The sequence below is a fragment of the Schistocerca americana genome, chromosome 1, assembly GCF_021461395.2.
Source record: "Schistocerca americana isolate TAMUIC-IGC-003095 chromosome 1, iqSchAmer2.1, whole genome shotgun sequence".
NCBI lineage: Eukaryota > Metazoa > Arthropoda > Insecta > Orthoptera > Acrididae > Schistocerca > Schistocerca americana.
Genome location: NC_060119.1, coordinates 31,987,674 through 32,014,682, shown reverse-complemented (window position 1 = coordinate 32,014,682; position 27,009 = coordinate 31,987,674). Strand labels below are relative to the sequence as shown.

The following is a 27,009-nucleotide window of genomic DNA, read 5'->3' as shown; positions in this document are numbered from 1 at the left end:
TTTAGTGTGATAAATTTTCAAGTTTCACTTCAGGCTGGCAAGATAATATTTTTATAGATTGTTTAATTAACATTGTTAGAGTTTTATGAGTTGACAAGCAATTGTTAATTTAATCCATTTTAGCCTGTGCTACACACACACACACACACACACACACACACACACACACACACACACACACACACACAGAGAGAGAGAGAGAGAGAGAGAGAGAGAGAGAGAGAGAGAGAGAGAGAGAGTGAGAGAGAATCAGATAAGGCGAAAGGACAGGGCGAATACACGGGAGGGATAATAGGCATGTGTGAGGCTGGAGTAGGAGCAAGGGAGGTAATGGAGGCAGGTGGAGAATAGAGACCAGCAAAGGCTGAGGGCAAGGGGATTACAGGACACTGCAGAATTTGTATCACTGGTTGGCTGTATCACTGTCTACTACTCATGAGTCTAGCTAGTTCATATTGAGCTCTTTACACTGAACATTGGTTGTTATCTCTTGAATACCCTGAAACTATTGTCAGTGTAGGCGTTAAACAGTCATTATAACAGTCTTGAGGTTACTGTGGACAAGATTTGGATTTATTCACAATGACCTGGATATTCTCAAGAACATATTTATGTGTGTACTTTTTTGTATTAATAACCAGTATTTTATACTCATTAAGCAGTATAGGAATACCACTACCTGGTTACTCATTTCATTGGAGTATTAAGGTCAAAAATCTTATAGTTGGTAGTTTATTGAAATATTAGGAATCAGTAAGTTTTGTACTGCAACAAGCAATCATATTTTTTTTTCTAAATATAAAGCTTTGTTGATAATTAGAATATGGAGAAATGTGTATGAAATCTTTGTGTGAAAGTCTAAAGAACACACTGGAACTCTAACTTCAAAAATGGTACAGGGTATTTTAACTCTGTCACTTCTAACCTGTCTACTCATGTTACCTCTCTTGTTATTGAAGAAGGGATCTGTAACTTTGGAGATACAAAATTCAATGTTATTTATTAGTATTGTATTTCAGCAATGTCACAGTAAACAACGTTTTTGCAGGAAATTAGCTTTATTATGGTATGACAACATTTTCATGCATTTTTTTATTGAAGTGAAGGACATACAGTTTTTATTAAAAAGGGAAATAGAAAAACAGCATTATGCCTTAATTTAATCCACAGGTAGATGTCTTTCTGGGTTGAGAATTTTTGTTGTCTCTTTTAGCATTGCATACCAGGTGATAACATCACTCTATGTAGAATGGATGAGGGCTGTCTCATAGTAACCGTGTTCTGTTTATTTTACTCCAAGAGGATTTGCATTCTGCTCATAGGAGATCTGAATCCTGAAGCCACTATCACCCTCTACATAGTATGTGACGGTCTGCAGTCTCTTGTCAGGCAGCAATACATAATATTTCCCTTCCACTCGCCCTGCTTCATTTCCACTTTCTTGTTGTCCATAGTAATTGTTTGTAGGTGGGTCTTCAACTTTCCACTCAAAATTGTACTGAAATATAAAAAAGAGAATTATTTCCAGACACAGTATAATTTCTATATGGGAAACATGATAATTCAATGTACAGTACGTTATTTACATTATATATGTATACATATATTTTTAATAATTTTAAAAAACTCCAGTAAAAATTATCAACTAAAGACATCTGAGCACTGAAATCAATGTTGATATGCATTGTAAAGTCTTCTAGGTTGGTACACCACATCATTTCCCTCTTCAAACTTCTTCTTACACAATCAGTGTTGCAACCCTTCAGCTGGAATCTTCTGCTGTCCTGAATTACCTGAACACTGTTTGAAACATTAACTTTGTAAGAAGAAATTTGGAGAAGAACATGACATGCCCTGACAGCCCATAAGATTTCACCCTGAATGGCAATGGCCACAAAAGCCTTCAGACTTACATGATACTGATGTTGAATGAAGGTTTACTTACTTTATTCAGAAATATATTTGATCAATGTAAAGGGTGTTTTGTTTCTCCTTACACACCTAATTGACATTTAGGGGGTGCAGGAGGGGCAGTAATATGAATAAGTATGCTTGTCCAGAAAATGTGTAATTTTGTATTGCAGTTACAAACATATGGCACAATGTATACCAATGTAATTTGTCTGATGGACAAAGAAGAAAGAGTACTTCAATGTAAATCTTGTAATTGTTACATTTATAACTAACTACCTAATTTAATGTAACTTAATAGATAAAAAACCTACTCACCAAGTGGCAGCAGGAAAATACACACTTGTAAAGGTTAAGAAAATTTGCAAGCTTTTGGAGACAGGGCTACTTCTTCTGACAGAAGATTTGTAAGAGAAGGAAGAGGGATAAAGAAAAAGGACTGGTGAAGTTTAGATCATGCCGAGAGAGGAAGGTATGAAGTATTAGAGATGGTGGGAAGAGCAAAAAATAAGCAGAAGGGGGAAAAGGAGAGGAAAAAAGGAAGACAAACAAGGGAAAATTGGAAAAACATAGAAAAATTTGTACAAAAGTCTGCTTTATTCTGCCAGAAGAAGGAGCCACTGGCTCTGAAAGCTTGCAAGTTTCTTTAACCTTTAAATGTTCATGTTCTTCTATCACTGCTTGGTGAGTGATTTTGTATCGTCCAATTACATTGTTTTAAAAAACAAATAACTTTCATTGATATAATAACTACCTAAATTGTTCTAAAAACAGAGTGGGAAGTGGGCTGTCAATTTTTATTTATTTATTTATTTATTGTTTATGGACGAAGAGAAGGTGTAATGTTACATGTCACTACTGCAAAATTCACGTATACACAAGCATTTTACTACATTAGTTACCTGGTTATAAATGTCATAGTTACTAGAGCACAGGAAATTACAAACGCTCTTGCATCCATCAGACACAGGAAATTGGGACACATTATAGTATGTGATAGCATGGAAATGATTCATCTGTGGACATTGGGTCTTACTGAAATCATTGTTAACCAGCACATCATACATATTCATTGACACAGAAGGAAGATCCCTATGGAATAGTCTAAAACATATCCTCATGCTCTGCATGTCTGATTTAGCATATGAGGGTCATCTCAAAAGCTCTGCACACAATTAGATAGAACCAAAGAAAATTATGGATTTTACAAAATACCTTCACAGACCTTCAACATAATTTCCATTCTCCCTTATGACAGCTTCCCAATGTTTTGGCAACTCCTGTATTCTGGATAGGGCACCTTCATTGTTGAGCTGTCTGATTACTCAGACCACCTCACTGGAAGCTTAACCAATTGTAACAAAACATTTTTCACAGACTCGTTCTTTCAATTTGGAAAACAAATTAAAGTCTGTATGTTGGGTGGAGAGGTGTTTCTCATCCATGTTTGTCAAACATTTCTTTCGCAGGTAAAGCAATATGCAGTCTTGCATTATCACACAAAATGTGGACACCAGCTGTTAGCATGTCAGGCCTTCTTTGACAAATTTAGGGTGCAAAACATTTTGCAGAAACTGCTTGCAGTATGTGTCTGTTAGTGACATCCATTGGAGCACTCTATTTGTGGCTATGACTCCATTCATGTCATATGCAAAAATCATCAGTTTAACCTTCGACTGTTTGCAGTGAAATGGAGAGTTGGAGCTTTTCCATTGTGATGACTGAGTTTTCAGTTCTGGCAGACAGACGATTCTGCGCAGATCTGGGGTGCAAATTTCTCGACCTCCGCTATCAGATGGAAAAATGTAGGGTCCCCCTGAATATGTAAGGTGTGAACAACATGCAAGAACTGGCTACAAGGGTAACAGAGTACGTGTGGAGTGCATATGTGGGTTTTTTAGGTTAGAGAATTCCCTCCCTAGGCCCGACAAGACACCTCCTGAGATGCAATAAGGTGTTGTTGTTGTTGTGGTCTTCAGTCCTGAGACTGGTTTGATGCAGCTCTCCATGCTACTCTATCCTGTGCAAGCTTTTTCATCTCCCAGTACCAATTACAACCTACATCCTTCTGAATCTGCTTAGTGTATTCATCTCTTGGTCTCCCTCTACGATTTTTACCCTCCACGCTGCCCTCCAACACTAAATTGGTGATCCCTTGATGCCTCAGAACATGTCCTACCAACCGATCCCTTCTTCTGGTCAAGTTGTGCCACAAACTTCTCTTCTCCCCAATCCTATTCAATACTTCCTCATTAGTTATGTGATCTACCCATCTAATCTTCAGCATTCTTCTGTAGCACCACATTTCGAAAGCTTCTATTCTCTTCTTGTCCAAACTATTTATCGTCCATGTTTCACTTCCATACGTGGCTACACTCCATACAAATACTTTCAGAAATGACTTCCTGACACTTAAATCAATACTGGATGATAACAAATTTCTCTTCTTCAGAAACGCTTTCCTTGCCATTGCCAGCCTACATTTTATATCCTCTCTACTTCGACCATCATCAGTTATTTTGCTCCCCAAATAGCAAAACTCCTTTACTACTTTAAGTGCCTCATTTCCTAATCTAATTCCCTCAGCATCACCCGACTTAATTCGACTACATTCCATTATCCTTGTTTTGCTTTTGTTGATGTTCATCTTATATCCTCCTTTCAAGACACTGTCCATTCCATTCAACTGCTCTTCCAAGTCCTTTGCTGTCTCTGACAGAATTACAATGTCATCGGCGAACCTCAAAGTTTTTATTTCTTCTCCATGAATTTTAATACCTACCCCGAATTTTTCTTTTGTTTCCTTTACTGCTTGCTCAATATACAGATTGAACAACATCGGGGAGAGGCTACAACCCTGTCTTACTCCCTTCCCAACCACTGCTTCCCTTTCATGTCCCTCGACTCTTATAACTGCCATCTGGTTTCTGTACAAATTGTAAATAGCCTTTCGCTCCCTGTATTTTACCCCTGCCACCTTCAGAATTTGAAAGAGAGTATTCCAGTCAACATTGTCAAAAGCTTTCTCTAAGTCTACAAATGCTAGAAACGTAGGTTTGCCTTTCCTTAATCTTTCTTCTAAGATAAGTCGTAAGGTCAGTATTGCCTCACGTGTTCCAGTGTTTCTACGGAATCCAAACTGATCTTCCCCGAGGTTGGCTTCTACTAGTTTTTCCATTCGTCTGTAAAGAATTCGTGTTAGTATTTTGCAGCTGTGGCTTATTAAACTGATTGTTCGGTAATTTTCACATCTGTCAACACCTGCTTTCTTTGGGATTGGAATTATTATATTCTTCTTGAAGTCTGAGGGTATTTCGCCTGTTTCATACATCTTGCTCACCAGATGGTAGAGTTTTGTCAGGACTGGCTCTCCCACGGCCCGATTAAGGGATCTGACATTCCACGCTCCGATCCGTAGAACGCCAGTTTTCTTTCTCCTGATAACGACATCCTCTTGAGTAGTCCCCGCCCGGAGATCCGAATGGGGGACTATTTTACCTCCGGAATATTTTACCCAAGAGGACGCCATCATCATGTAATCATACAGTAAAGCTGCATGCCCTCGGGAAAAATTACGGCTGTAGTTTCCCCTTGCTTTCAGCCGTTCGCAGTACCAGCACAGCAAGGCCGTTTTGGTTATTGTTACAAGGCCAGATCAGTCAATCATCCAGACTGTTGCCCTTGCAACTACTGAAAAGGCTGCTGCCCCTCTTCAGGAACCACACGTTTGTCTGGCCTCTCAACAGATACCCCTCCGTTGTGGTTGCACCTACGGTACGGCTATCTGTATCGCTGAGGCACGCAAGCCTCCCCACCATCGGCAAGGTCCATGGTTCATGGGGGGGGTAGTAGTAGACAAAACGTAACAGGGAATAACAACATTAATGTGGTAATAGTAAACTGCAGGAGCGTCTATAGAAAGGTCACAGAACTGCTCTCATTAATAAACGGTCACAATGCCTGCATAGTACTAGGGACGGAAAGTTGGCTGCAACCAGATGTAAACAGTAATGAAATTATAAACTCAGATTGGAATGTATACCACAGAGACAGGCTGGACAGTGAAGGGGAGGCATGTTTATAGCGATAAAAAGTGCAATGGTATCAAAGGAAATTGACGGAGATCCAAAATGTGAAATAATTTGGGTGAAGGTCACGGTTAAAGCAGGCTCAAACATGGTAATTGGATGTCTCTGTAAGCCCCCTGGCTCAGCAGCTGTTGTGGCAGAGCACCTGAAGGAAAATTTGGAAAATATTTCGAGTAGATTTTCCGACCATGTTATAGTTCTGGGTGGAGATTTTAATTTACCAGATATAGACTGGGAGACTAAAATGTTTATAATGGGTGGCAGGGACAAAGAATCCAGTGAAATTTTTTTAAGTGCTTATCTGAAAACTACCTTGAGCAGTTAAACTGAGAACCGACTCGTGGTGATAACATATTAGACCTTCTGGTGACAAACAGGCCTGAACTATTTGAAACAGTTAACGCAGAACAGGGAATCAGCGATCATAAAGCAGTTACTGCATGGATGATTTCCGCCGTATATAGAAATATTAAAAAAGGTAGAAAGATTTTTCTGTTTAGCAAAACTGACAAAAAGCAGATTTCAGAGTACTTGATGGCTCAACACAAAAGTTTTATCTCAAGTACAGATTGCGTTGAAGATCAGTGGACAAAGTTCATAACCATCGTACAGTATGCATTAGATGAGTATGTGCCAAGCAAGATCATAAGAGATGGAAAAGAGCCATTGTGGTACAACAACCAAGTTAGAAAACTGCTACGGAAGCAAAGGGAACTTCACGGCAAACCCAAACATAGCCAAAGCCTTGCAGACAAACAAAAATTACACAAACCGAAATGTAGTGTGAGGAGGGCTATGCGAGAGGCATTCAATGAATTCGAAAGTAAAGGTCTATGTACTGACTTGGCAGAAAATCCTAAGAAATTTTGGTCTTATGTCAAAGTGGTAGGTGGATCAAAACAAAATGTCCAGACACTCTGTGACCAAAATGGTACTGAAACAGACGATGACAGACTAAAGGCCGAAATACTAAATGTCTTTTTCCAAAAGCTGTTCCACAGAGGAAGACTGCACTGTAGTTCCTTCTCTAGATTGTTGCACAGATGACAAAATGGTAGATATCGAAATAGATGACAGAGGGATAGAAAAACAATTAAAATCACTCAAAAGAGGAAAGGCTGCTGGTCCTGACGGGATATTAGTTCAATTTTACACAGAGTTCCCGAAGGAACTTGCCCCTCTTCATGCAGTGGTGTACCGTAGGTCTCTAGAAGAGCATAGCATTCCAAAAGATTGGAAAAGGGCACAGGTCATCTCCGTTTTCAAGAAGGGGCGTCGAACAGATGTGCAGACCTATAGACCTATATGTCTAGCATCGATCAGTTGTAGAATTTTGGAACACGTATTATATTCGAGTATAATGACTTTTCTGGAGACTGGAAATCTACTCTGTAGGGATCAGCATGGGTTTCGAAAAAGACGCTCATGTGAAACCCAGCTCGCGCTATTCGTCCACGAGACTCAGAGGGCTTTATACTCGGGTTCCCAGGTAGATGCCGTATTTCTTGATTTCCACAAGGTGTTTGATACAGTTTCCCACAGTCATTTAATGAACAAAGTAAGAGCTTATGGACTATCAGACCAATTGTGTGATTGGATTGAAGAGTTCCTAGATAACAGAATGCAGCATGTCATTCTCAATGGAGAGAAGTCTTCCGAAGTAAGAGTGATTTCAGGTGTGCCGCAGGGGAGCATCGTAGGACCGTTGCTATTCACAGTATATATAAATGACCTTGTAGATAACATCGGAAGTTCACTGAGGCTTTTTGCAGATGATGCTGTAGTATGTAGAGAGGTTGTAACAATGGAAAATTGTACTGAAATGCAGGAGGATCTGCAACAAATTGACGCATGGTGCAGGCAATGGCAATTGAATCTCAATATAGACATGTGTAATGTGCTGTGAATACATAGAAAGGAAGATCCTTTATCATTTAGCTGCAATATAGCAAGTCAGGAACTGGAAGCAGTTAATTCCATAAATTATCTGGGAGTACGCATTAGGAGTGATTTAAAATGGAATATTCATATAAAGTTGATCGTTGGTAAAGCAGATGCCAGACTGAGATTCATTGGAAGAATCCTAAGGAAATGCAGTCTGAAAACAAAGGAAGTAGGTTACAGTACGCTTGTTCGCCCACTGCTTGAATATCAATCACCAGTGTGGAATCTGTACCCGATAGGGTTGATAGAAGAGATAGAGAAGATCCAACGGAGAGTGGCACGCTTCATTACAGGATCATTTAGTAATCACGAAAGCATTATGGAGATTATAGACAAACTCCAGTGGAAGACTCTGCAAGAGAGACACTTAGTAGCTCGGTACGGGCTTTTGTTGAAGTTTCGAGAACATACCTTCACCAAGGAGTCAAGCAGTTTATTGCTCCCTCCGACGTATATCTCTTGAAGAGACCATGAGGATAAAATCAGAGAGATCAGAGCCCACACAGAGGCATACCAACAATATTTCTTTCCGCGAACAATATGAGACTGGAATAAATGGGAGAACCGATAGGGGTACCCAAGGTACCCTCTGCCACACACCGTCAGGTGGCTCGCAGAGTATGGACGTAGATGTAGGTGTAGATGGCTCAAAACTTCCTATCCAGGATTCATCAGTGCAACAATCCTTTTCAGAAACTGTTCTCCTTTTGTTCAATGATGTAGAAGGAATTCTTTCATGATTTTTCTCTTCACTCAGATCATGCAGAACCAACCTGGCAGTAATTTTTCTCATTTGGAACTTTTTACTTAATATTCTTTAAACTGAAGTGACAGACATTCTGGCCTCATATGCAATTTCCTCATGTGTTCTTTGCGTATCCTCTCTCAAAATGTCATTAACAATAACCTGATAGGTGCTGTCTGTTGCAGCTGATGGCCTTCCACTTCTTACCACTTCCTGTTTTGTCCTTAGTGCTTATATGATCTTTACAGAAACATGCATACCATCATGATACTTTGCTATGCTCCACTACATAATTCCCACATATCTCTCTCAAAGCACTGTAGATTTCCATATGGTTCTTTCCATGTAGGGATTCGATTTGGATATTGGAACACTGGGCACTACATGAAATCCAACCTGACTCAGTTTCAGCTTCCTTTTTAATACTGAATTACTCATGACACACCCATGCAAACTAGCAAACACATCTGTGAATGCAACACTTAAGGATTGGGAATTTGTACAGGCACTGATAACTGTACAGTTGAGTGTCCCACAAACCAAATATCATCATCTGAAGTCTCACTCACAACTTACATCACTTTCAATCTTATTATGCCACCATAACGATTGTGCATGTGCAGTGTGCAGGACTTTTGAAATGACCCTCATATGGCAGGACTGTCCTTTGAATAATACTAATGAATTTAAGCCATGAACTGTAGATCATTGCAGCATGTTTTTTAGGTTTTTTACAAAATGAATTGCTAGATAGCACCACCAGGAACTTACGGGAATATAAGGAAAGATGAAATCCCTGTATTTGCTGTTGTTAAATTACTGTGCATAACTAACTAAATAATCTGACCACTCTTCTCGCCCTCATATATTTGTATAGACTGAAATGAAATGAAGCCCTATGGAGAATAAGGATAGATGTGTGGTGTGTGTATGTTTGTAGGGTGGGGGGATAGAAACTACCAATTACATAGATACAAAATAGATCAGTTACTGTAATTTAGCATTCTACAATTTGACATACTCTGTGAAAATTACAGCTTTAAAAAGAATGTAGACACCCATTCTGGATGCACAGATGAAAATGCATTCATTTATTCACACATTGTGCTCCAGAAATCTCAGAATGAATGAGTGCCTTCTGATACATGGATGGAGTGAAGGTATACATTCACAACTAAAAACAGCTACTGCACATTGCTTCTGTAAAGTATACTAACAAGAAATGTGACTACTGCTATGTTACTCACATTGACAGTTAAAGGCAGTTGGGACACCTGATAAATTATGGAACAGAATGAGTGACAGTATACATTCACAAATAAAAACATCTACTGCACATCACTTGTGTTAAGTATACTAATAAGAAATTATGACTACTGCTATGTTACTCACATTGACAGTGAAGGGAATCAGTTGGGACACCTGCTAAATCACGGTACAGAATTGCTGTCCAGCACCTGATTTCACAAGATGGACATGTAGTACTGTCAATAGATGAACTAATAGTTCCTTCCCTAGGGATGAGACTGGGATGGGGTGGAGAAGGTTAAAAGGAAGGGTGGGTCACTCAGACTCCTGGGCCATTGTCAGATGTGGTGATGTGAGGCACTTTCTCTATGGCAAAGATTGTAGCTACTGAAGTTGTTGATGACATTTGGGCAACATACGGTAATTTAGAGAAAGCCTCTTCAACAAGTAGCCATGTATCTCTCTTGAACAAAATGGTTCTTGCTTATCAAATTTGTGATTAGAAAACGATAGCAATTTTGACAGAGTGTTGGCATTGGTATATGAAGTGGTGAGCATGTAGTTGATGGATTTTTCTTAAATCACCCACTGCTATAATCATTGCATTCTATTATCTGGTAGGCTTTCCATGGTACTGAATGTGTCAAAATTAGCAGCTTGTGGTCTGCAACCAGTTGGAATTTTATCCTACATTTAAAAAATGAAATGCCTTTTTAGTGCGAAAAATAGTCACTGCTGCCTTTTCTATTTGGCTATGATTCACGTCTGGCACTCTTATGTTGCATTCAGTTGTTTTGTGTCATGAACAGAGATATATGACAGAACCGTGCCTATCCAGAACTGCTGAGCATCTGTCACTAGGACAAAATGTCTTCCTAGTGCAAATATGGACAGGCAGGAAGCAGACTTCCAACACTTTCATATCTTCAAGAATGCTGCCTGCCAAGTGATGGACCACAAGAATTTGTCTCCCCTTTTTAATCTGATTGTGAGGGTATGAGACTGCTCAGCATTCAGTATAAATTTAACATGGTAAGTTGCTTTGTACAAGAATGACAAGAGTTCTTTCAAATTTTAGGATGCAGAAAGATTATCAGTCATATTGATTAGGGCCTGAGAGGACCTTTACTCAGGTCTGGCTTAGGTACTGAATGATCAGTTTGAAAAAATAATTATATGTACTTAATATACACTTAAACCCAAATACTCTCAAGTCTGTAAAATATCCATTATAGGTTTCAGACTCAGGGACTGTAATGTCATCAAAACAGTTCACAGGTTGTGATGCCCTCTCCATAATCTGCTCTCAGTATTTTTTAAATATTGTAGATGTACTCACAACACTGAAAGGCAACATATTATAATGATCTAGCTCAGTGTGTGTGTGTGTGTGTGTGTGTGTGTGTTCATCTTTACTGAAGAAGGCTTTGTCCAAAAGTGAGTAGCAATCTATTCTTTTCACAATATTGTTGATATTCCAGCCTGGACTTTCCATTGTTAGGGAGTAGGCAGGTAGTACACTACATCCCTGTCTTCCAATCTGTCTTATCCAAGCACTTCATTCTAGGTCCTTCATTCTAACTTTCCCCTCTTGGTTCTTGTACATTATAGCGTCCCCAGTGCCATATTACGAAAAGACAATATTTATAAAGAAGACATTCATAATTTGTAAGAGATTTTTTTTTTTCATGTAGCCGTAAAATAATAATTTCTCTGTGTAGGTTTAGATTGCAAAGAAATAATTTATGACAGAATGATCTAAAGAGAAGCCCAGTTACACTCTTTTGTTAATTTTTTAGTCGACCTTACTTCTTCGCTTGTCTTAAATGTGTCTAGAGGGACATCTTGCGTGTGCTGACGAATGTAAGCATATTTGTATGAGTTAAGCATATAATATACTGATTTAAATTTATTGTGCATTTTTAATTTGTAAGAGGTGATCCCGATTTCATGTCCGCCTTCCTTGAATTAACCTGCATTCAAGTAATTTACAGCTCAACAATCGCAGCGGCCGATGCAGCCAACGACGCCATTACGTGGCGATATTAACTTATGAAAAATTAGCGGAAGCGGAAAACTCGCCCGCTATTAGCATAATATTAATTTTTCTCCACAGCCGCACGAAGTTGCAGAAATACTTAGCTTTAAGATTCTTATTTTCAGTAGCATAGCCGAGACCCAGAGCCAGGACTCTGACTACAATACAATGGTTAACGGAGGTAAGAAAATACTCTCGCGCGTGTGTGGGCCGCAATTGTAATTAATAACTAAAGATCTTTTGCTTTAACGTCAACTGACTAGCCGAGGAAATTTATATGAAAAGTTTATTACATTGCTCAACTTAAATATCATTTTTATGAAGGCCCACCACGCAAGTCGGCAACAATCAAAAAATAATAATAACAATAATAATATATACATTAAATTACGACGGCCGACGGACGCGAGATTGGCGCCGCAACTTTGGGGCCCGATTAATATGATTCTATTGTAATGAATGTAATTATGTATGTGTCTAATTGTTGTAAAATATTAATGCTTGTATGAATTCTTTTACATGTACAACAACAAAACCACACCCTGAGGAGATCTGGAGAGGAAAAAGTGTAGAAAAGAAAAAGGATTGCGAGAAAGAAAAATAAGTAAGGTAAGGCCTATTGTGCAAGCATCCTGTGTAGCTCTGTGCGGAATATCGAACCCATGTGCACATGAGATACCTTCGGTGTTTTGTGTATTTATGTGTTTATTTTTTGGAGGGGATAATTATTCGTTTTGTGTATTTATATGTTTATTTTTGGAGGGGATAATTAATCGTGTGTGTATCAGTGTTAAAGATTTGTCAGTGGCTTAAAGTGAATTTAGTATGGGTAAGATAGGACAACCTAAAGCATCCGTACCAGAAGAACAAAATTCTGTTAATATGGAAAGTGAGGATCATTTGCAATACGTAAACGAATCCCAAGCCACCGCCTCGGATAACATAATTTCCGGAGCGGGGGGCGAGGATCTGTGGACGGTGAATGACGCTCCACAGCAGAATGGGAATAGAGTAACAACTCCACTGCCTGGGCAGGGGGGCCAATCGAGTGCTAGATTAAGCGGGGCACCAGTATGCTCACCGATTGCAGACCCATTTGCAGAATTTCTGCGCAGGTTAGAAGAAAGAGATAGGGAAAGAGACGAAAAACTGGCTCAGATGCTACGTGAGCAAGAGCAGCGCAATGAAGCAAAACTAGATAGGATCCAAAGCGAACTAGCCGAGATGCGGGATGCGTGCAAAGAGATCCCCGATCTTGTGCAAAGCTTAGCCGGAGAGATGCAAAAATTACAGATATCGCAGGCTAGGCTTGAAGACAATGTCCAGACTTTAACCAACCGCGTGGATAATGTGGAGATAGATGCACGGAAAAGTATTGACGCATATTTGGAAGTGCAAGCTCAAAAAGTAGAAAAAGAATTAAATGAATGGCTAGAAGTAAAGGATCGCGAGATATCTGCAAAGATTGAAAGCGACGTAAAAACAGCTGTAGAACAACGACTGCGGCCGCGAGTGTAAATATTGACGCCAGCGCTGCCGCACTACATGCCGAATTAACACAGATTAAGTCCCGTGTGACTGCGGAGTTGCCAAATTGGCAACAGGAGGTCGCGCGGAGACTGTCTGCGTTGGAAAGCAATGTAAACAGTGGCGGACAGATCATGAATCAGACTCCGCGTACTGATTACTATAATAACGCTGACGGTAGCCAGGGTGCGAGTGCGCAACCGCAACCTAATGCGAATTATGAGCACGAGCAACACGCGATACCGTGCAGCGCACATCACGAAGTGATGAATGTCCCAGAATGTAGCAATCAGATGTGTAAAAAAGAGGACAATGTAATAAAACACAGGACATTCCAACCCTTCAATAGCGAAAAACGAAATGTCCACCCTGTTGTATTTATTAAGAGCTTCAGGAATGTGTTTCCCAGGACATGGACGGAAAGACAAAGAATACAGTTCGTGGTCTCCTTTATTCAAGGTGACGCGGCACTGTGGGCCACCGACGTGTCCGAAAAATGTCTAACGATGCAACAGTTTGAAGGTGCATTCTTGCAAAAATTCTGGTCCGATAGCGTCCAAGAAAGACTACGAAAGGAGTTGTACAGTCCAGAAATGTACAATCCTAAGATGGGAACGTTACGCAAATATTTCGAAAAGTATATAAACAAAACCGGGTACTGGGACGAGCCAATGTCCGATCGTGACATAATCAGATTAATAAAAATGAAGTTGCCCAGTGAAATTAAAAGATATTTCATCAATGTGCCGGAATACGATATAGAACAATTCATGGAAATAGTGGATTCTGTTGACCTATTGATCGAAGATATGAAAACCGAAAACAAGTGGAACCATGCAGGCTATAATCAACACAAAGCCGATTACAATAGCAGCCACAGTAATGGTAGTAACTTAGTACCAAATGGTAACGGGAATAGGCAAGAGCACCGGCAACAGAATCAAGGCACAAACAATGGCAATGGTTATAACGGCAACGGTTATAATCGTGAAAATCGAAAGAGACATCATGATGGACGCATGAGTAATGGATATAATGGTAACGGCAATCCGCAATGGCGGAACAACCGAAACCAGTGGCGTGGTCGTAACGAACCGACACCACAGTGGCAACAAAACACAGCGCCACAATGGAACACCAACCCAGGTCCATCACAGAACATGTCAGGGAGTTACAACCGACCACCACAAAACCAGAGCCATACACAATATCAAAATACACCAACGGGGAGGCAGGGCGGCCAACCCAACAGTAGCAACAACAACAACCAGAACCACAATGTGAGGTTAGTGGAAGTGACAGACAACTGTCAACCCACTGATGCTCATCCGTTAAACTAAAGACAGCCACAATACGCTCTCCGTTGTTGGCTGCAGGATGGTGTAGTGAGGGCACATTCACGGATGACAGCCATAAACTTTGTATGCTGAGATACAATGAAGGAACAAAAATAGAAAAGGAACTTGTAGACATACCGCAGACATGTAACCGAACCGACAAAAGTGTTGTGCAGGCTATATTGCAAGCAGATATGTATGGAGCACCAATACACATAATAGTCGATACCGGTGCGTCAACCAATGTCATGAGCGCAAATTTTTACAAGTACTTGAGTCAAAATAATAGAATACCAGTATTGCCAGTGAAGAATTGTCGTGTTACAGGTGCAATAGGTGCACAATCTCATATCATAAAGCACCAGGTGCAAGTCGAGTTTACGGTAGGAAATGAAGCAATGAAAAGCTCGTTCCTAGTAGTTAGGGGATTAGGTGTTGCTTGCATCCTGGGGATGGAATTTTTACGCCAGAGGGACGCAAAAATCGACCTCTTGTGCGGGGAAGTATGCCTTATGAATGAGGATAGACGTGTAATTTTGCCGTTGTTGAGGACACGGGAAGTGCACGGTAAATATTGCCGGAGCTTTCAAACGAGATTCGAAGGAATACAGGTAATGAATTTATATTCTGACTTAAGTACAAGGCAAGCATGTTATAAGGAGTTTATTACTGAAGACAGAGAGGAAAAAAGGAAACTGATAGCCATGAAAGTTAGGGAGTCAGAACATTTGACTGAAGCACAACAAAACGAATTGACTCAGCTACTTACAGATTATGAGAATGTGTTTTCGGAAAAACCCGGTGTTATCGAGGGCTACACCTATAACATCGAAGTGGTACCTCACGATACTTTCTGTCACGCAAACTACACCATCCCGTGGTCAAAGAAGGAGGCAGTTACGAAGGAAATAAGAAAAATGCTTGATTGGGGGATAATTGAACCATCTCTATCCCCGTACAGCAGTCCGTTCGTGGCCGTAGCGAAAGCGGACGGCAGTATACGTCTCGTGCTTGATGCGCGCGATATTAACAAAATAATTGTACCTGTCAGAACGCGACCAGAAAACCTGGATGAACAGATACAGAAGTTTTATGGAGTTAAATATCTGACCTCTGTCGATATGCGTTCGTCGTATTGGCAAATCCCACTAACTGAATCATCAAGAAAGTACACTGCCTTTGTGTTTGCCGGCAGAAGTTACCAATTTAAAGTTTTACCATTTGGATTAAATGTTAGTGCAGGTGTCTTCATTGCAGCGCTCGATAAAGTATTAGGACCAGATTTGTTGGACCGAGTAACGTTGTATGTCGATGACTTATTAATAGCTACTCCCGATTGGGAAAGCCACATGGACACGCTGAGATGCGTACTAAAAAGATTTTCTGAGGTAGGCGTAACAGCAAACCTCGCAAAATCCAAATTTGGCAGGGAGAGAATAAAATTTCTTGGTCATGTAATATCACCTACAGGTATTGTGCCCGATCCGAAGAAAATGGCAGCAATTGAGAACTTCCCTCCTCCTAGAACCAAGAAACAGTTAAAGGCATTTCTGGGTCTAGTGTCATTTTTCAGACGATTCATACCTGACCAGCTTTTAAATGATAATACCCTGTTAAACTTGTTGAGAAAGAATACACCCTGGATATGGAATGAACTGTGCCAGCAGTCATTTGAGCAAATACGACAAGCCCTTCTAAATGCTAATCTACTGTCACATCCTGACATGTCAAAGGAATTTTGCCTTGCTACAGACGCCTCCACTGTCGGACTAGGCGCGTGTTTATTTCAAATCGATGAGGATGGTGGAAACAAGAACGTAAGAATAATCGGTTTCGCAAGCCGAGTGTTGTCAAGTTGTGAACGATCATATACAGTCACCGAACTCGAAACACTAGCAGTAGTATGGGCCATGAAGAAGTTCAGATACTATGTGTACGGAAAAAATGTAAAAATTTTCTGTGATCATCAGGCCTTAAGTTTTTTGCTGACATGCAAGTTAATGCACGACAGGTTGACTAGGTGGGTGCTTGCTCTGCAGGAATATCAATTTCAAATAATGTATATAAAAGGTTGTGACAACGTAGTGCCTGATGCTTTGTCACGGTTGCCGCAAGGTCTGCCTGAGTTAACAACAATACTAGAACAGGCAACAGAGTACAAAATTTTAGTTATGAAAGACCCTACTTGTCGAAAAAAGTTCCTGCAGACGTGCAAGCAACTGCCTAGTTTACAGGACGAAGATGCAGCTTGGGGAAAAGTCAAACAAGAACTCCTATCTTCGGGTGGAAATCAGATAGGTAGCCATTATTCTGTGCAAAATGGGGTATTATATTACCGGAAGGAGGTTAACAAGGACTTGTGGTGTGTCTGTGTACCAGAAGTATGTATTAGTGATTTAATCTGGCACGTGCACCTTTCGTGGGGACACGTGGGTATTGAAAAATGTAGAGCACTTCTCGCAAGACAATGTCATTTTAAGAATATGAAAAGAATAATTCAGAATGTTGTAAGGACATGTGTAGTTTGTCAAAGGACGAAACCTACAAATCTGCCCACTGTAAGTGAATTGCATCCTGTTGTTCCTAACAAACCATTACGACTAGTTTCTGTTGACATTCTAGGGCCACTACCCACTGGCAGAGGTGGTGTGAAATATGTATTTGCTGTATATGATGCCTTTTCCAAATTTCTAAAATTGTATCCTGTAAAAGCTTCAACGGCCACACCCCTCATTCAAAAATTACGAACAGATTATTTTGTTAATGTTGGCAAACCACAGATTATATTATCCGATAATGCCACCTATTTTACTGGTCTCAAATGGAAAACGTTTCTACAAGAGCAAGGTGTTAAACACATTTTTGTAGCTCGATTTCACCCGGAGAGCAGTCTTGTAGAGCGTACCTTTAAAGAGTTGAACAGGTTCATGAGAACTTACATTCCGAATCGCCACACCAAGTGGGCAGAATACGTTTCGACTTTTGAGGAACTCCATAATAGATTGCCACATTCAGCCACCGGTTATACTCCACTAGAAGTCATGTTTGGAAAGAATGAAACCGACAGCTGGCTGTCACCATTACCAACTGTACCACGACAAGTTGTACCTCACGAACAAATTATAGCTGAGACTCTAAATAACTTAACGAGGTGCGCGGAGCGCCGAAAGGAAAAGCATGACAAGAAAATAAAGAAGGTAACAGTGTATCAACCAGGTGACTTGGTTCTAATAAGGACTCATCCCAAGTCATCTCTGTTAGCGAAAAAGAATAAAAAATGGCAACTGGTGTATGCCGGGCCCTACAAAATCATAGACATACCACATGGATGTAGCTATTTGTTGGGTGACGTAGAATCGGGAGAGATTAAAGGACTCTATCCATACAAAGACTTAAAGAAGTTCGCTCAGTAGAGCAACGTTTACATATGTGTAGTAGGTTAAGTTTAGAGTGTATTTTTTTTCTGTGTGTAAATGTTAAGATTTTAGTGTAACATTTAAAGACAATGAGGCACACAAGATTAGTGCGATTCAATTTTGTAGATGTTAAGGAATAATAGTATTTTTAAGCAATTGCATTTTGAAGAAAAAAATGAACGTAGGTTTAAGAATATGTTAAAAATTTCATGTTGAAAAATGCTCTAAAAATATTTTTAAAAAATCAATAACATATAATGATGAAAGAATTTTTCATTAGTGTGTCATGAATATTTTTGAACTGTAGTAGTAATGCAACTTATGAAATTCAATATTATAGTGTATAAGTCGTTTCATGTATTTATGTCTATACCGATCTTGAAATATGCTCAAGCATAATTTACTTAATAATGTGAGTGCAGGATGTACATCACCCAAGGTACCTCATGTGTTGTGGACAAAGTACAAAGCAAATCAGTAAACGCGACTACCGCTAAGCACTGTTAAAATATATTACCATCTGCTAAGGCAGAGATTTGCACGAATTTGTAGTGTAAACAAAAGTCACAAATCTAACATTAATCTAGGAACTTGCACGCTAGGCCTAGATTATAAAATGTCTACAATAATGCGAGAGGCAAGGTTTTGTAAAGTCGAGCCTGGCTCTGGAGAGCAAGTACGCAATGAGTGGGCAGACATGACATGGGGACTTACCTCAGATGAGACGGAAATACAATTGTATAGTCAAAAAATCTGAAGGCAAGTACGACTCTAAGTGGAAAATAAAAAGAGATAATTAGTGCGAGAGACTGGTAAAATCCAGCACAAGCCAAAATCCAGTTCAGACTGAATGAAATACATTAGTGTTTGTGGACTAATCGAAACAGTTACTTTAAACAGTGTGAAATACTGTGAAGGTGAAACTGTGATATGGACAGTGAAGTGCTAGTATTGAACGTTCAACAGCGGTGAGGACGCCAAACGCCAATATTACGCACGAAAAACTGTGAATTTGCTTATAAATGTGAACTGTTAACGTGAAGTGAACCCACAGTCAATATTTTTGGGACAGACTGTAGTTTCAGTGAGCACAATAATGCGAGATTGGAATGCGATGCGTGGACTGTTGCAAAACAGCGACCGCAGAAACGGCGAATGTTTGTGCTAAGCTCGTATTGGGACACTCACCAGTGCCTGCGAGTGCGGCGAAAACATAAATAATTGTATCAAGACAAAAACTGACGTGTAATTGAAACAGTGGCGCATCAAAACTTCATTCACGGGAGAAGATCCATGTCATGTATTCTGCAAGACAGTGCTAGCTTGACACTCGGAAACTGGCGAAAACTTAACAACAACTGCCGCGCTAATAAATTCTTCTTTCCCACTAGCGTAACCATCTGCGGCGGGAAACAAATATTACGTTGGTTGTGTGTATGTTTCATGTACTACGTCGGAGATCCGTAGCAGAGCTGACTCCTGCCAACAAGAGCGGGGGGCGGATATCATCCCACTCCGCCACGCCTGGCCGAGACGGAAGCGCATCGCCAACGGTGCAGCCGATCAGCTGATTCTGACGTTCCGCGACGGCGAGACACACGCTGGCGTCGAGCGGGCGTTGACCTCTCCGCAGCCGCCGCGACCGCCGAGCACCGAACACACCAACCGACGCCGTCGCGAGACCAAACGTCGCGGCGTAGATCATCAACGACACCGCAATCAAGTGTTATAATGACCTCATTTTTTGCATAGTGCAACAAAAATATTTGTATGCACATCCTGTACTCCAATGACATTCCAGAAACAATTAAGTGAAAGTGACCAAAGCAGTTAGTCTGTAGCTCCGCCGAGGTTTTCCCCAGGTTTCCCTACGGCCGCTTCAAATGGGGAGCGAACAGTTGACACCCCTGGGACTTCAAATATTCCGGACTAACTCGTGGTTGTATACCTTGAACCTCATCTGTATTACACTTTGTGGACAACACACCTCAGTAATTTAACGCTTTAAATATACGATGTGACATATGTAAACTGTGAAAGAAAAATCTGCGTGTGGACAAGGTGGACATGAAAGAGGAAATATTTATGTCAAAAACACGAACATTTTTTATGACATAAACATTTCGGGGGGCAATATAGCGTCCCCAGTGCCATATTACGAAAAGACAATATTTATAAAGAAGACATTCATAATTTGTAAGAGATTTTTTTTTTCATGTAGCCGTAAAATAATAATTTCTCTGTGTAGGTTTAGATTGCAAAGAAATAATTTATGACAGAATGATCTAAAGAGAAGCCCAGTTACACTCTTTTGTTAATTTTTTAGTCGACCTTACTTCTTCGCTTGTCTTGAATGTGTCTAGAGGGACATCTTGCGTGTGCTGACGAATGTAAGCATATTTGTATGAGTTAAGCATATAATATACTGATTTAAATTTATTGTGCACTTTTAATTTGTAAGAGGTGACCCCGATTTCATGTCCGCCTTCCTTGAATTAACCTGCATTCAAGTAATTTACAGCTCAACAATCGCAGCGGCCGATGCAGCCAACGACGCCATTACGTGGCGATATTAACTTATGAAAAATTAGCGGAAGCGGAAAACTCGCCCGCTATTAGCATAATATTAATTTTTCTCCACAGCCGCACGAAGTTGCAGAAATACTTAGCTTTAAGATTCTTATTTTCAGTAGCATAGCCGAGACCCAGAGCCAGGACTCTGACTACAATACAATGGTTAACGGAGGTAAGAAAATACTCTCGCGCGTGTGTGGGCCGCAATTGTAATTAATAACTAAAGATCTTTTGCTTTAACGTCAACTGACTAGCCGAGGAAATTTATATGAAAAGTTTATTACATTGCTCAACTTAAATATCATTTTTATGAAGGCCCACCACGCAAGTCGGCAACAATCAAAAAATAATAATAACAATAATAATATATACATTAAATTACGACGGCCGACGGACGCGAGAACATATTGTGTTACCCATCTTTCCCTATAGCTTATACCTATTTTCCTGAGAATTTCAAACGTCTTGCTTCATTTTCTGTTCCAAATGCTCCCCCCCCCCCCCCCCCCTCCAGTAGAGAAATCCTATGAACATGTACTTCATTTTATTCAGTCTTGTTTCCATTATCAAGTGCAAGGTCAGAACTGCCTCTCTTGTGACTTTTCTAAAGCCAAACTGATCATCATCTAGCAGACACTCAGTTTTCAGTTTTCCTCTCCGTTCTTCTATTATTCTTGGCAACAGTTCAGATGCCTGAGCAGTGATAGTGGATGGTGTAGTAGTTCTCACAATTATCTATACTGGCCATCTTCAGGACTGCATGGGTACTATTTTAGTGAAAGACTGGTGATATGTCTCCAGATTCGTAGAGTCTACAAACCATCTAGAATAGTCATTGGTTGCTACTTCATAAAGTGATATTAGAAACTGTTAAAGAATGTTCGCTATGCCTTATACCTTATTTGATTGCAAATCTTCCAAAGCTCTGTTGAACTCTGACTCTAATACTTGCTCCCTTATGTCTTCCATATTTACTTGCATTCCCTCTTCTATTACACTGTTAGACTGTTTCTTCCTCTTGTAAAAGACTTCAATGTACTCTTTTCACATATCTGCTCTCCCCTCTGCATTTAACAGTGGAGTTCCCCTTGCACTCTTAACGTTGGTTTCTTTGCTTTGAATTTTACTGAAGATGGTTTTGACATTTCTGTGTGTTGAATCAGACCATTTGATCACCATCTCTTTTTCAAATTCTTCACTTTTTCCTGCAGCCATTTTCCCTTGGCTCCCCTGTACTTCCTGTCTTTTCCTGAACTTTATTTTGTTCTTTTGTTGATCAACTGAAGTATTTCATCTGCTACCCACAGTTTTGCTGCAGTTACCTTTCTTATATCTATATTTGTCTGTCTGCCCAACTTCTGCAATTGCCCTTTTTAGAAATGTCAATTTCTCTTCAACTAAACTGCTGTTGTGGTGTTCATTATTGCTGTATACATGACATTACGGAAATTAAAATGCACCCCATCATTCCTCAGTAGTTCAGTATGCCGTTGCTTTACACTGTGATTCTTCTCATCAATTCTCTTAAAATCTGGTATTCTCTTTATCATTACTAATTTATGGTCTGAGCCCATATCTGCTCCTGTGTATGCCTTACAATCTTATATGTGATTGTACTATCTCTGTTTGACCATGATGTAATTCAGCTGGAATCTTCCCATGTCTCCAGGTGTTTTCCAAGTATACCTATTCCTTGTGATTTTTGAACAATGTATTTGTTACCACTAGCAGAAATTTATTGCGGATCTCTGCTAGTCTTCTTTCATTCCTACTGCTGAGACCATGTTTTCTTGTAAATCTGTCTTCTACTCCTTCCCCTGCTTAAGTGTCCCAATGACCTATAATTATTAAATTTTCATTTCCCATTACATATTGAAATACATGTTCAGTATTCTCATACATTTTCTCTACCTCTTCATCTTCTGTTTGTGATGATGGTAACAGGCAGTTTTCTACCCAAGAGAAATGAGACATCATGAATCTCTGCCTGCTCCTACATCTTCTTTGAGAAGGCTGTTGGAAAAAAAGAGTGATTCCTTATGTCAAAAATCTTCAGCCACCACTGATGATTTTTATTCAAAATGTAAGCAGTGGTTGTTACTGAACCCAGGTTCAAGACATTCTGATTACTGATCAAAGGTACTACACCTAGACCATGGTGCCCATTGGAAGATAATTGCAAAGGAGATTGAATATGAGTATCAAAAATGTTACTAGCCTTGCAAAATAACAGAAATAATTGAAGTTACCCATTCCAAATTTCCTCTGAATCATCATATGCCAGCAACATAGGTGCTAATAATGCTGTTGTACATATCACTGGTGTTTGAGCTGTTGGGGGAAGATTCTCCTGTGCTGCTGTGCATTTTAGCAACTCATTCTACTAGCAGTTCCTATAGTATCTTGAAATGTCTTTGAATTTTCTGTTGGTGTTGCTATTGTGCAACATCAGCTACTTCTGGCACAATTAAGTGAAATCGTGTCCATGGTGCACTATTAATGCAAAAGTGTTTGAGCTCTTCATCACAACTTTTGTTTTGTAGTCTGACACAGCCTTGGTAGGTCACTGTTAAGGAAATAAAGACTGAAGTACAATAAATAGCCAAAACTGCACTACAGGGCACACATTAAAACTGCAAGTAACTTCTACTCCAGTCAGTACCAGTTAACAGAGCCAGAGTCATCATAAATAGCAATGTACTATTATGTGGAGCTCTAAGTCAAAGTCCAGGCCCACAAAGTAGGGTAACAATTTGTATTTGATAATCCACAAACAGAGGCTTTTGTAATGATATGCACACAGCTGCTCTAGCTGTCTGTGTGGGTACTTATCTTGTGTGGAAGGTCAATAGCCATTTATTCATAACAGAAAAAATGGACCTGTGGACAGACAAATATTAGTGTCACCTCTTTTTGAGCTTGTCTCCCTCTCACTGCAGCAGTGAAAAATTAGAGAACCTCTTCCTCCACTTGTTTTCACTAAAGTTAGTCATTTTTCAATTGAGAGTTAATGATGAACTGTGTGAAATGATTATGATAGTTCCAAAGCGATGCAGATAGTTGACCCATCTCTTCTAATAAGTCTATGTCCTGAACAAACCATTCAAATCATACTCCTAGAAGACCTTCCTGAAACTAATGTTAACCACTATTTACAGTATAAATCTACAGTGTGATTCTTTGATGGTGTTATAATTTTTAAGAATGATGGAAAAGAGTAAATGTATCAATTTGGGGTAAGGGACCTTGGTCCTGAAGTGACAGAGTCAAAAGTTATAAGCAAATATTTTCCTGGTAGTTCTGGCAGTGGGATACATGCACCAGTACTGTTGTTGCTAAAACTGTAGGGTAGACAACATACAGAGGTGTTAGTATGGCCCAAAACAAGAAAAAATGTACAATAAACATGGGTTCTAAAATGCATACCTTAAGAGCTGTGGACAATTGTTCAATGGAAGATATGTGTTCCACAGCTTTTAATGTATACATTTAAAGCCCTTGTTTATTGGATATTTTTTTTCTTATTTTGGTTTATGCTGCCACCTCTGAAAGTTGCCTACTCTACAGTTTTAGCAACAACGCTACCAATACATATATTCCACTTTCAGAGGTATCAGAAAGATTTGCTGATAACTTCTGACTCAGTTGTTTCCAAATCAGGGTCCTCACCCCAAACTGATATCTTTACCCTTCTCCATCAACCTTCAAGGTTTGTAACATCATCACAGAATCACGCTGTCATCTCACTGGCAATAAACGTTTATTTGACTGGCCTATAATTACCAGCTTCCTGAGACCCTTCCAGTTTGTGGAGGAAAATTACAGTGGTTTCCAACCAATCACCTAGTCATTTCTATACAGTCAGGTGTACTCAAAATAATGTAGTCAGGTAGAGCACAACCTTTGAGTCAGCCTCTAGATTAAATTAGATATAGCAATCATACCATAGACCCATACTGAGCATATGCTCTTGGCTGTGGAACATGTCAGAAAAATATAATACAGAATATATGTTGCAATAATAATTAATACACTTAAATCTGATGTTCACTCCACAGAACCATAATTATGAAGATCTAACAGATGCAGGAAAAGTAAAAAAAGATGAAGATAATTTTAATTTACAAAGTCACAGAATGTATATGTATGTGTTTTTGTGCTAAGATACCAAAGCAGTTAAGAGTCAATAAATTGTTCAAGCTTTTCTTAAATTTTACTTTATTGGTAGCTGAATGTTTTGTGGTGGTTGCAGTTTACTGGAAATGTGTGTTCTTCTATATTGGGCATCATTTTTCTGAGCCAAAGTAAGTGTCTTTATGTTCTCTAGCAGGTTATCATTTTAGCTTTGAATTTTTGATAAAAAAGATTTGTTGTTGTGGTCTTCAGTCCTGAGACTGGTTTGACACAGCTCTCCATGCTACTCTATCCTGCGCAAGATTCTTCATCTCCCAGTACCTACTGCAACCTACATCCTTCTGAATCTGCTTGGCGTATTCATCTCTTGGTCTCCCTCTATGATTTTTACCCTCCTCATTAGTTATGTGATCTACCCATCTAATCTTCAGCATTCTTCTGTAGCACCACATTTCAAAAGCTTCTATTCTCTTCTTGTCCAAACTGTTTATCATCCATGTTTCACTTCCATACATGGCTACACTCCATACAAATACTTTCAGAAATGACTTCCTGACATTTAAACCTATACTCGATGTTAACAAATTTCTCTTCTTCAGAAACGCTTTCCTTGCCATTGCCAGTCTACATTTTATATCCTCTCTACTTCGACCATCGTCAGTTATTTTGCTCCCAAAATAGCAAAACTCCTTTGCTACTTTAAGTGTCTCATTTCCCAATCTAATTCCCTCAGCATCACCCGACTTAATTCAACTACATTCCATTATTCTCATTTTGCTTTTGTTGATGTTCATCTTATACCCTCCTTTCAAGACACTGTCCACTCCTTTTAACTGCTCTTCCAAGTCCTTTGCTGTCTCTGACAGAATTACAATGTCATCGACGAACCTCAAATTTTTTATTTCTTCTCCATGGATTTTAATACCTACTCCGAACTTTCTTTTGTTTCCTTTATTGCTTGCTCAATATACAGATAGAATAACATCGGGGATAGGCTACAACCCTGTCTCACTCCCTTCCCAACCACTGCTTCCCTTTCATGCCCCTCAACTCTTATAACTGCCATTTGGTTTCTATACAAATTGTAAATAGCCTTTCACTCCCTATATTTTACCCCTGCCACCTTCAGAATTTGAAAGAGAGTATTCCAGTCAACATTGTCAAAAGCTTTCTCTAAGTCTACAAATGCTAGAAACGTAGGTTTGCCTTTCCTTAATCTAGCTTCTAAGATAAGCCGTAGGGTCAGCATTGCCTCATGTGGTCCAATATTTCTACGGAATCCAAACTGATCTTCCACAGGGTCGGCTCCTACTAGTTTTTCCATTCGTCTGTAAATAATTCGTGTTAGTATTTTGCAGCCATGATTTATTAAACTGATAGTTCGGTAATTTTCACATCTGTCAACACCTGCTTTCTTTGGGATTGGAATTATTATATTCTTCTTGAAGTCTGAGGGTATTTCACCTGTCTCATACATCTTGCTCACCAGATGGTAGAGTTTTGTCAGGACTGGCTCTCCCGAGGCTGTCAGTAGTTCTAATGGAATGTTGTGTACTCCTGGGGCCTTGTTTCGACTCAGGTCTTTCAGTGCTCTGTCAAACTCTTCACACAGTATCACATCTCCCATTTCATCTTCATCTACATCCTCTTCCATTTCCATAATATTGTCCTCAAGTACATTGCCCTTGTATAGACCCTCTATATACTCCTTCCACCTTTCTCCTTTCCCTTCTTTGCTTAGAACTGGGTTTCCATCTGAGCTCTTGATATTCATACAAGTGGTTCTTATTTCTCCAAAGGTCTCTTTAATGTTCCTGTAGGCAGCATCTATCTTACCCCTAGTGAGATAAGCCTCTACATCCTTACATTTGTCCTCTAACCATCGCTGCTTAGCATTTTGCACTTCCTGTCGATCTCATTTTTGAGACGTTTGTATTCCATTTTGCCTGCTTCATTTACTGCATTTTTATATTTTCTCCTTTCATCAATTAAATTCAATATTTCTTCTGTTACCCAAGGATTTCTACTAGCCCTCGTCTTTTTACCT

At 39.7% G+C, this 27,009-nt stretch overlaps 1 protein-coding gene across 1 annotated transcript in view; it reads right to left on the bottom strand.

The window, feature by feature from the left end:
* Positions 1–973: 973 nt before the first annotated feature.
* Positions 974–27,009, bottom strand: part of LOC124622156 — a 71,158-nt gene continuing 45,122 nt past the window's right edge. The window contains exon 3 of the mRNA XM_047147799.1: positions 974–1,498. Within this exon, the coding sequence (XP_047003755.1) occupies positions 1,286–1,498 (213 nt within the window). The 3' untranslated portion in view covers positions 974–1,285. The remainder of the gene's footprint in view (positions 1,499–27,009) is intronic.